Here is a 12,154-nt window from a genome sequence, read left to right as displayed (position 1 = left end):
CGTTGGCCATTAATCTTGGCCTTTGCTGTCTCTTCGACTCTCTCCTCTCTCCTCCTCCTCTTCCTTTTCCCCTTCACCGGGGGCCCTCCTGTGTAATTTCTTAATTGCAGTGTACTAAGGTGGAGGAATGCAGAGAGCGAGCATGCCTCGTGACCTTGCGGCGACCTCTCCCCTCCTATTACAGCTTCTAATCCCCCAGGGGTTCACGTTACAAAGGCAGGACTGGGCCCAAGACCCAGTCCCTGCAGAACCAGGCCCCCTGGCTCCAGTGGGGGACCCCCTGCTCTCACTTGTCCTCTCCCCAAGGTCCAGGCCCTCTAGAGCAGACATGTTCCCATACCCCAGTCCCAGGCTCACACACACATCTGACTCTTTTCTTCCTGGTTACAACAAACAAAGTCAAAGAGTGGCACTGCTGAGGCGGCTCTGTGTCCTGGGTCCTGTCACAGTGTGAGAGATGGCAGCCTGCTGAGGTGGAGTCCATCTTAAGGGACATCAACATACCCCCCCACCTCCTTTTCTCTGTCTTCTTCCCTTTTATCTTTGTTACTGTTTCCTGCTCTTTTTTTGTGTGTTAACTTAAGCCCCAAAACACACACATGTTTAAAATGCTCTCATTCATGGTCACAGGCCAGGCTTTTTAATGTCTTTGGTGATGCAGCTAACTGGGTCTTTAATAATTTAATAACTCCCTCCTGCAAGAAACTCCAAATCAAATATGTTCACAGAGGCATGTTCTCCAGAGAGAGAGATTGTCACTGAAGTCAGCCGGGGAATAAACTCTTCTATTTGTAAAAGTATTAGCACTTCTCCACGTCAATACCGCCGCTCAGTTTCCCCCCTCACATCCTCCAGGACTTGTGCAGTGTCTGTGGATGACTGAGGATCATTCCCCCCCCCCCAACCTGAGACCTGACCACAACGCTATTGGGCATTGTAAACCACTCACCATAGCCGAAAATAGCCCGGCGCAATAATGTCTCTCTTTACTTGTGGAGGCTAAAAGCACCGTAGTCGCCGAGGCAGTGTCATAAAATCTGCTCAGGTCTTTGTTCTTGAGGTTGTGTTTAAATTGAATTAAGGCCTGTTAATGGAGAAGGGAGGGAGTGGTGGGGGGGGGGCAGGTCGAAGCTGTACTGAGCAAATGATTTTATTGACTGTGTAAAAACTTTTCCCTCTCTCTCTCTTGCTCGCTCTCTCAGGTCTGCCAGGCATGCCAGGGGAGTATGTACCTCAGAGTGGTCCTATGAGCATGAGCATGGCCCGACCCACTTACACCAACCCTCACCAGATGACCTCCCACCCTTCCTCCCAGTTCCGACACGGACCCCCGCTCCACGCCTACCTGCCTGACCACGCCCACTCCCACCACCACCCTCACCACCACCGCCACCACCCTCCTCCTCCTCCTCCCCACGCCATGCTGATGCACGGAGGACCCTCACCACACCCAGGAATGACCATGTCTGCACAGAGACCACCTTTGCTCACGCCCATCGACCCCAGTACTGGAGGACAAGGCCTGGACGTCCACGCCCAATAGTATAAGGGAAACTTTGCAGCAGCTACTACGAGAAAAACCGTGAAAAAAAAAGAAAGAAAGAAAAGCAGCAGCAGCTCACGATAAATCCTATTTTGAGACTATTTTTAAGAATAAAAAGACGAATCCTTTTGACCAGAATTTGACACTAAAGAAACAGAATTCCAGATGAGCTGTGATGATTCTCTTCTTTTTTCTTGTTTTTTTTTTTTGTTTTTTTTTTTTAAAAACACTTGTCAATTTTGTTACTTTCATCCAAACGGAGGACCAAGCTGACAAGAACACTTTGTAAAGTCTTGGGGCTTTTGGTTTAACGTCAACAGAGGCTGTTCTGACGTACATGTGTGCAACGGATGGACACATGCGCACATTTGAGAGAGACACACACTTTTCACACACACACACACACTTTCATGTGACGCTTCTCAAAAAAAAAAACGCTTCTGAAACAAAAATCACTCCGGGAAGGTTTTTAAAAAAAGAAACACAAACAGAAAGACTCCAAGAGTTATAACTACTGTAGTATAAAAAAAAGTATAGATAAATAAGTTAAAACTTGTGCTTTTTTTTTTTTTTCTTGATCACATGGTTTTATGTTTCCTGAGCTAGTTTTAGAATTAAAAGGTGAACCTTTTCTCTCTCACACTGTGTGTGCTCCTTCCTGGAGGAGAAACTGTCTCGCAGCACAGCACTACAAAAGAAAGAAAAGAACAACAACACACACACACACACACACACAAAAACAACAATAAGAAGATGGAACATCTCAAAAAACGTCTCCAAACCACAGAGGACAATCAGGTCCTGTCCCCCCCATAAGAACAGGGCATGATGGGAAAAGGCTGCTAAATGACACCGGATCTCTGCAGAAGATCCAGTTTGAACATTTGTCATGCCCCTCTCTCTTTCTCTCTCTCTTTCTCTCGTCTCTTTTTTTGGTTCATGAATGAATGTTGCCCTGTAGGTTTTAAGGAAAAAAAAACAAAAAAACGTCTTCGTTTTGAATTGCCCAAGCACTGGATTGTGTTGGTTTTATACATTTTTATTTTAATATTATTTTATTTTTTTGTACCCTGGACTCTCATTGGTAAGAGCCTTTTGAAGGAAGCTTAACAGTGGAAAACGCAACATCCTACGGCGCCTCTTCATCTGTGGATCAACATTCTTTGCCATAAGGACGATATATACTGACACAAAAACGTTGATCGCGCAGCACTGGAGAAGCTTTTGATGGTTGATGCACCAAAAAACCTAAAACTTTTAAAAAAAGAAAAAAAACTTAAATTATGAACTCAATGCTTTTTTTGGGGAGGGCGGGGGAGGGGGAAAAAAGCTGAGAGAATATTGTAACAAACTTCGTACAGAGTTCAGTCTATTAATTGTTTCATGTTAGATATTCTATGTGTTTACCTCAATTGAAAAAGAATGTTTTTGCTAGTTTCAGATCTGCTGTGGCATTGATATTGTATGTCCATGAATTCCTTCCTTTTTCAGCACGTGTTCCTCACTAGATGATAAGATGCCGTCTCCCTTAAGCTTTGTCAAAAATACATTAAATACTTGTATGAGGACTGTGACGTAATGTTTAAAAGGTGTTCAGTCACAAATGCTGTAATAAATATTTCATTTTTGATTTTTGTTAGAGGATTTTTGTGTGAATAACTGTAAAAAAAATATCTCTTTTTATCACTAATACAAGGAACTGGTTTATTATTAATGTTATTATTATTATTATCATTATTATTAATATTATTATAAAATGTGCTCTTTGGCAACGTGTCAGCGACATTGTTGTTTTTAATGTCATTACATTTTTTTATAATAACATATTTCAATCAATAGGAGGAAGTGATTTGATAAACTAGGCTGCCTTTTTGCTTCTGGAATAATCTCATAAAATTACAAAAAAATTTGAATTCTGTTTGAAATATAGCCATTTATTTCAGAGTGCAAATTAAAAGCTAACATTTCCAACATTTTTTTTAGTTAGTATAAGAATTACAATGAGGTAAATAAAAATTAAAGCAAATTTAGAAAAAGGCCTTTTGGTTATAAACATGACCTAAAATGGCAGAATTTGAACTTTCTTCACAAAATTTGTTTGATTACTTTTTTCCCTCAATAATCCAGTTTTCTAATTAAATAAATGAATACAAGGAACAATTAAAATGTAGACTCTTTTTTAGATATGCCTGTATATATAAGAAATGAAAATTAGCTTCTTTTTTAAATAAAAAATCAAATTATTAATAATGAATAAATTAATAAATAGTTGACATGGATCCACTTTCTGTCGTCGTTGAAACAATAGAGTAAAAACTGATCCCCAGTGGAATCACTCCTGCAGTGAGAAACACTGCTGGCCCTCTCTCTCTCTCTCTCTCTCTCTCTCTCTCTCTCTCTCTGCGAATGCTCTGTTTGTTTCTGTCGTTTTGCAGCGCCGCCTCTCGGCCTCAGCTGGTACTGCCACCCGGGAGCACACACTCACACACACACACGTGCTTTGATAGGCGATCTCCTCTCTTTTCTCCATTTCTTTGCTTGTGTTCGCCCGCGGCAGAGCCTTAAAGCAGATATGACAACATCACTGCGGCTGAAATCATCTCTGCTCTTCTTCACACACACACACACGGTCAAAACCCTGCTTTGTTGGCGCTGAAATTATTTTATTGTATTTTATTTTATTCACTTTTATTTTGAATTTGAATTTTTATGGGGAACCCTGACTGTCACTAACTTAAACATCCTGTGTGTGTGTGTGTGTGTGTGAATCATCAAATCTAAGAAGCACAAAACTGTAAGTATAAGTAAAAGTAATCAGAACAACAATGTGGATTTAATTGTTTTTAGTGCACATAATATAGAGGCAACGAAAACAGAGGATTTTTCGTTTATAATTTTATCAGCGTGATTTTATTTATTTCCATGCTAATTTATGTGTTTATTAATTATAAGTTTTATATATATATATAGTTTTCAATTGGCTTCTGTCGCAAAATATATTTTTTGTTGAGGTTTTTTTTTGTCTGTAAAAATACATTTATTCAGCGGAGTTTTGGCCTGTTGCTCTATTCGTTAATCAGATTATTTATTTTTAAGAAAAGAAGGTGATTTAACAATTACATTTTTAAAAACACAACATATTTCCAAATAACACTTTAACAATTAAAAACATAAAATAAAATATATATTTTTTTAAATACCCACGTTTATTTTACGCTTGTTAAAAAAGAGATAGTTTTCTAATTTTAAATATTTCTCTCTTAGTTGTTTTGATATTTTCTGAAATACCTGCACGCGTCATGTTTTTCTCCCTGACTCAGTTTGAGGCCTTAAACCACGTGGAGAGAGAAAACACACATGTATTTATTTTACAGTTGTTTCTTTTTACACCTGGAGTCTAGTTAATGATGCATTATCTTTACTTAACCATTCAAAAAAAATGGTTAAGTTCTTCATGTTGTTTTTCTTTTTTTTTTTTCTTTCTAAAGCTCCATTATTCTCTGGATAAAACGGAAGGAAGAAGTCCTCCGTTTTGTGCGGAGATTATCAGATGAAAAAGAGAGAAAACGTGAGGATTACTGTGGATGGAGAGGATTTTAATATTAATAGTTTTTTTTCTCTTCTTTCTTTTCTTTTCTTTCACCCTCCCTCCCCCCTCTCTCTCTCTCTCCTCCTCCTCTCTTCCCCGATGAGACAGAAGGTAGATTGCCTCTGCTGCTTTCCTTTTGCCGATTTGGTGTGACAGGGATGATGGATGATCCAGCCGCGCTAAACAACTCCTCCCCTTCATCTCCTCCCTGTCAAAGCCAGTCCGCGCTGCTGCTGCACGAATAAAATCAGGAATATATTCCCTCTGCACTGCTGCACAATACTGCTGCTGCTGCTGCTCTCTGCAAGACTCCCCAATGCAACAATATTAAAAGTCCACGCACAGTTTACACGCGTGCACGTGAGCGAATTAATGCGCTGCAGAGGCGACGCGTTGTTAATAATGCTCACGTTATTGGCTCCCTTTTGTTTTTGTGTTTGTTTGTTTGTTTGTTTGTTTGTTTTCTCCGCACAGCATCTGGTAAAGTGTGGTGTAAGATCTTAGAGAGAGAGCGAGAGAAGTGAGGAATGCAAATGTGTATTTTTAGACGCGCGGGATTGCATCTGCAGGCAGACAGCGACGGGAAAACGCATTAAAAAGCAACAAATGAAAAAGTTGTCTTTCTAAGAAATCGCTGATTTCGGATTTAGTGGTCACACACCGAAATGGACGCGCGCGCGCGCGTGCTCGCGCAGGAGCTGAGTGTCCTTCGCTTTGCAGCTGGCTCTCCCCAAAATGGCTCGCTGTGGGGGACTGCGTGTGTGTGTGTGTGTGTGTGTGTGTGTGTGTGTGTGTGTGTGTGTGTGTGTGTGTGTGTGTGTGTGTGTGTGCGTTCGTGTGTGTGTGTGTGTGTGTTGCCCTCCTTTTTTATATATATATATAAAAAAAACATTTCAGCAGTTTTCTCTTCTCCTGCCATAAGGTGTTTCTATGACTACGTTATGTAGGCCTGTGTGTGTGTGTGTCAGTGTGCGCGTGCATGTGCGTGTGTGTGTGTGTGTGTGTGGGGGGGGGGGGGGTCAGAGGCGGGGGTCCCTGGGAGAAAAGGGCCGCATTTGGCTGATCATTTATCAATGTCAACCGCATAATGATTCTCCCTGCAGTCCCCCTATTGATGAGGATAATTACATTAGCTCAGAGTGACTGATCAATAAAGCCCAGGGAAAATGGTTTATTATAGCACCACCGAAAAGGCTTTCTGGCTGCTGTTTTCTTTTTCTTTTTTTTTCCTTTCTTTCTTTCTTTTTCTTTTTAAAATAAAAGGCAGGGTCGATCTGTGCTCTGCAAACTCTGCAAACAAAACAAACGAAGGGGCAAAAAAAAAACTTCATCTGCTCACACGTTTTTACTCCTTTTCTCTGTGTTTTCTTTAATTCGTTCCCTTCTGTTGTTAAAACAAGCTTATATATATATGTGTGTGTGTGTATATATATATATATATATATACATATATATGTGTGTGTGTGTGTATTTTTTTTTTCTCATTCGCATCACATTAGGTAAAACAAACTATAATAATAATAATTATCTAAACATAAACATGACAACAACAACAGCTGCCAACACTTTATCTGTAAACAAGGTGTGATTTTTAGGTACAAATATTATTTTTCTGAATTATTATATTTTTGTGTGGTGGCAAAACGACGTCAAAAACAAAACAAAACAAAAAAAAGCAAAAAAAAAAAAAAAAAAAAAACAAGCAAAAAAAGAAAAGAAACCAAGCTTTGAAATTTAGACTTTTAAAGGTCCAGTGTGTAAAAATGTTGTTAAAATTATTTTATTGTTTGGCAGAAATCAAATATAAGATTATTATTGTGTATTATTTTTTATTTTTTTTACAAGCTACAATGAACAAATTATTTATTTTATTTACCCTAAAATTAGCTCTTTTTTTGGAGAACCATGTTTCCATAATGGACAAACTAAATAATAGCAAAATCGAGGTTGGTTGTTGCTGAATGTTTGTAATGTTTTACATACTGTACCTTTAAAAAACAAAAATACACACAAACACACAGGACAGTCCACACACGCGCGTGTCAGTCCTCCTCCTCCTCCTCCTCCTCCCTCCATCTCTGTCTGTGTGTTCTTTAATTGTCAACAACTCATCCCCTGCAGGAATGTCGCAAACTCTTTCGCCTTTAATTCTGCGGACAGGCTTTCTCTCGCGCCAGCTCCCATTTGCCGCTGATGAACGTGTCTGCAGGAGACAGCTCCATTATCTGTTTATCATTTCTGATCTCCTATTTTTCTCCTCAGACAAACACAGAGGAGGAGGAGGAGGAGGAGGAGGAAGCTCTCACCTGTTCACTGACCTTTCACCAAACGCAGTCGCTGCTCATTTACTCCACGGTATTTTTTTTTTTGAAAATAAACACATACATTAGGATGCTGTCACACTGGCACACTATTTTGCATACTTCTACATATATACAAGTGGAGCTACTATTATGGTCTGTCGTACACTGAAGAGAATGAGAGATTAGTTTGAGGGGGAAATGTTTAAAAATAAATAATCTCGGTGATGGCTGATTTTCGTGAATTTAGAGGCGGGTTTTTTTTTTTCACACTTCAGTGGCGCGTGTCTTCTTTAAAAGTGAGTGACAGCGCCTTCACACACACACACACACACACACACACACACACACACACACGCGAAAATAAATCTTAATGATGTAAAATATATATATATATATATAATTAGAGGAATAACATAGCCACAGGGCTGTGTAAATTAGCACAGGCTGAATATTGCAGTGGCCACTTCTGTGAAGTTGCTGCAAAGGCAGAAAAGGGGCCACGCGCGCGCCTGTGTATGTGTGTGTGTGAGAATATGTGTGTGTGTGTGTGTGTGTGTGTGTGTGTGTGTGTGTGTGTTTTTGTGTGTGTGTGTTTTTGTGTGTGTGAGTGCAGAATAAATAAAGCGCAATAAAAAGGGAAATAGCCGCAGCTTACAGTCAAGCCTCGAGGTAGTGAAACCTTTATTTCAATCAGTTAAGATTTAATTAGTGAAGCTCGCGGCCTCGTGTCTCTCTCGCGCGCGCGGACCCCGAGGTTGTCAACATTTGACCGGGTTTTTCCAGTGAAATAATCACGGTTTTATGGCTCGAGAGCCCATAAGATTCACAAATAAATCTGGCATTATTCCACACGAGACGGCAGTCCTGAGAAAACATGGACCCCCCCCTCCCCCCTTCATTTATGTCTGCTCACATGTCCTGTTGTTGTCGTTTTATTATTCTGATTCTTATTAATATCCTTTAGTTATTTTGAGAGCTTTAAAACAGAGGGTTGGAAATATCTTGCGGGTAGACGAGGGCAGCAAAGTGAGACATTTCACAAGACCTGTAAATAACAGAAGAGGAGTGAGAGAGATAGAGATAGAGAGGAGGAGGAGAGAGGAGGAGAGAGAGAGTTCTCTAAATGTCTCCAGGTTATTGATTGATGTGCGCATATCTAAAGGCGAAGATTAATTAATAACCACAATATAATGTAAATGTTCAATGGCTTTTGGAGAGAGAGGGAGAGAATGGGTGCCCCCTCCTCACCACACCCTCGGGCGCACTGTTATTACAGGATGGCGACCCCTTCTGGAGGCCAAAGTAAATGTGTTTATAGAAGGAAAAACTATCTCTCTCTCTGTGTGTGTGGAAGTGTGTGTGTGTGTGTGTGTGTGTGTGTTGTGACATCAGCTCTGCACTCACATCTCCAACTCTTTCCCCGTGAACACAAAACAATTCAGGCAAAAGAAATAAAATCAAGAAACAAAAACAACCCCCCCCCCCCCACACACACACACACACACACACACTCAGTGTGACCAGAGCATGCGCGTGACCTGCTGCAGTAAACGTGACCTCTACAGACTCTCATCTCATATTTACTCACAGGTAGAAAGCTCCTTATGCATGTATTAGGCGGCCACGTTGATGGTAAAATCAATAAAGATGGATTGTAGGGTCAATATTATGCTTTGCACCTGGGGACTTGTTGCCCGGCTCCCCTTCTTATGTGTGTGTGTGTGTGTGCGCGTGACAGAGCTATTCATAATATGTGACCGCAACATCTCAGAGAGAGAGAGAGAGAGAGAGAGTTAGACAGACATGGGCCTGAAGGAGCAGACTCTAACACTGACATCGTTAATCACGGCCCACTTGAAGATTATCACTGAAAGTATAGAATCGGTAACCATTATCGTCTCGGATGGCACTTAAAACCTCTCCTTATTTTTCAAAACAGTGGAATGACACGAAGGCCTACGAGGAAGAAAGAAAGAAGGAGAAGGAGGAGGAAAAAGGAAGGAAAGAAGGAGCCTAAGAGACTAACATTTCCTCTGGAGGAAATACACGAGGAGACACAGAGGTCCAACTTCATTATGTCGCTTAAAAACAGTAGTAGTAGAAATAATAATAATAATAATAATAAGAAAGATTATTTGTCATTTTCGTTTATTATACATAAATAAATGATCATTTTGTTTACATTTTTTGTAAACTAAAAATAATCATCAAGCAACACATTAAATAAATAAATAAATAAATAAATAAATAAATACATAAATAAATAAATAAATAATAACAAAACAGCCATTATTAATAAGTGTATAGGTTAGGAAAAAAAAGATTTAACCATTTTCATTGATCAGTTGAACAATTAATATAATATATAATATAATAGGTGTTGTTATTTATTTATTTTAATATCTTTTTTTATTTATTTCCTTTATCACACATCCTTGTGTATCTCTGAATGTAAACAACAATAAGGCCATTTCAGTTGATTTATGTTGGTTTTAACTCACGCAGCTGAAGAGTGAATTGCACAATCACCTCTTCAGGCACTAATCATGTCCTAGATGGGTTTCCGTAGGTCTTGCATTGCACATGCTCACAAGCTGCTTCTCCAAACTAATTTCTGGGCGAGAGAACGTGCTGGAGGTCAAGGTCTTTCATCAAATGGCATCTATATCTGTCTGAGTGAGTAAGTATATTTGTTTGATATACTCTGTGATGTTAGAGCATTAGTGAATGGTCTTTGTGTATTTGTCTTAGCTCGGGTTAGCTTTAGCTAAGGAGCTAGCCAATGAACAAAACACCAAATAACAGACATGCATTAAAATAGCAATTTAATACAACATTACATGAATGTAGTTTGGTTGAACAGTGATGATCTGTAAGTGCTGCACAAAGAGAGTACATGCTAGTACTTTTGGCTTTTAGTTTCTACTGTGTTTTCTCCACAGAAACTGTGATGCATGTTGTAACTGAAGGTTTATTTCTTCTGTTTTTGAGCATGTTGAAGACAACGTGGATCAGACAGTCTGAGGAATCTTTGCCATAAAGGTGGAAGGTCTGCAGATGTTGCTATAATCATTGAAGGTGTCATGTACTTACTGGACTTGAGTCTATCCAACAAAACATTTGAGGTTCTGCAAACACTTGTGATGAAACTCATTTTGTTTCTACCTGCTTGGAGCTTCTTAAAGAATCTAGTTTGCACGTTTGGCCCTGCAAGAGATTTTTGTTGCAGTTTTCCATTGGCAAAATGTGATTTGAATTTCTTATTCTAGGGAAATCGTTGACAATTATTTTAAGTACATTGAACAACTTGGTTTTTTTGAGTGCGGAAGCTGCTGTGATGAAAAGCTCTCGCTTGTGTCCAGAACTTTTTCTTCTTCTTTTTTCAGCACATCACTACAGCTGGTGTGAATAAATAGTCGCTAACTGAAGAGGAGGAGGAGGAGAAGCTGTGACGTAAGGCTATATGTGAGTGTTGTGACCACACTGAACATGATCTCACCCTGCACAATAAAATCCCTGTGCTCGTGTCTCACAAGTCCAACTTTGTTTCCCAACCAGGAGCATAAAGTGTTGTCAATATTCAGATAGCCTTCATCTGCCAGTAATGACAGGCAGCCGGCTTCCCCTATCTTATCTGTGGGCCAGGTAGCGTCGTACCTGCAGGGAATAACTGCTGCGATAAAGAGCGTCTGGGCCAATAGAAAGGCTCTTGTCTGTCTGTGAGGAGTTAATGGAGAACGCCACTGGAGACAGGAAGTCCTCAGAAAGTGAAAAGCACTTTATTGCGCACCTGAATGGCCCGGGCGTAGGGTTTCTCTCCAACCCAATGGGGAAAACCACATTACAGGCCCTTACACGGGGTCATTACAACAGGGCAATGGAGTTCAAGTGATCCATTGCGTTTGAATGACAACATCACATCGCTCCATTCATTCTTCCGTCTTGTGTGACCCGATGATGGTCCCTGTGGGACGCTGTCAGTGAAGTGATGTGCTGAAGTTACAGTAGAGTCCATTCAAGTTTGACTCAAAACTTCACACACAGGCGTCCTCGTCTCCTCGTCACCGCCTGCATTCTTGCAGCAACAGGTTAACGTTCCCATAACCCACGCTGCACTGCAACATGACATCATCAGGCCTCTAAAAATGAACTGCAACATCGATCCCTTGCAGCTCTGACCTCCCATAAGTCAAATATAGACGATGTGGGACATGTGTTTGGATGGGAATGTATATTTACCTGTCACTGGGAACCCAAGGACATGGCAGCAGCGAGGTTGTATCCAGCCCTGAAGTGGAAGTGTTTTGGGGTGAAAATGAGTTGTAAAAGTGATAAATGGCCCACACTGCTCTAGCTGAGGAGCATTGGAGCTGACACCATGCTTTCAGCCAAACAGATAATTGCTCAGCACAGTGAAGGCCCAACAAAATACTCATAAAGCAAGAAAAGAGAGCGAGAGGAAAAAAAAGAAGAAGAAAAAAAAACAGTTAAGTAGTTAAGTTGTGTCACCCACTTCCTCCCGTCTCCCTCTCTGCATCTTCCGTTTCTTGACATCTCCGGCTAAACGGCTGCTTACATCTGTGCCCTTCAAAAAATGTCCCCACACACAGAAACATTGCATTGCCACTAAGGGTCCCATAATTAACGTTAGTACATTATTTAGCATTAATGAACTGTTTCATAATATATTAATGTCTCTAGTACTCATTTACTACTGGT

The 12,154-nt window shown here is 40.3% G+C and overlaps 1 protein-coding gene across 3 annotated transcripts in view; it reads left to right on the top strand.

The window, feature by feature from the left end:
• meis2a (Meis homeobox 2a) overlaps nt 1–1,543 on the top strand; it is a gene marked incomplete at its 3' end in the record, with an annotated part of 70,414 nt that extends 68,871 nt beyond the window's left edge. For 2 of the 3 annotated variants that reach the window (XM_083885960.1, XM_083885959.1), the window contains exon 13: nt 1,203–1,339. Coding sequence is in view for 1 of the 3 variants with exons in the window: in XM_083885961.1 (XP_083742087.1) it covers nt 1,203–1,543 (341 nt within the window). Of the gene's footprint in view, nt 1–1,202 lie in introns of all 3 variants that reach the window. The other variant, XM_083885961.1, reaches the window with a different exon arrangement.
• Between the last annotated feature and the right edge of the window lie 10,611 nt (nt 1,544–12,154).

This window comes from Microchirus variegatus (assembly GCF_963457635.1).
Source record: "Microchirus variegatus genome assembly, chromosome: 2".
In the NCBI taxonomy this organism is placed as follows: Eukaryota; Metazoa; Chordata; class Actinopteri; order Pleuronectiformes; family Soleidae; genus Microchirus; species Microchirus variegatus.
The sequence above is the reverse complement of the archived record's forward strand: the minus strand, read 5'-3'. Positions and strand labels throughout refer to the sequence as shown.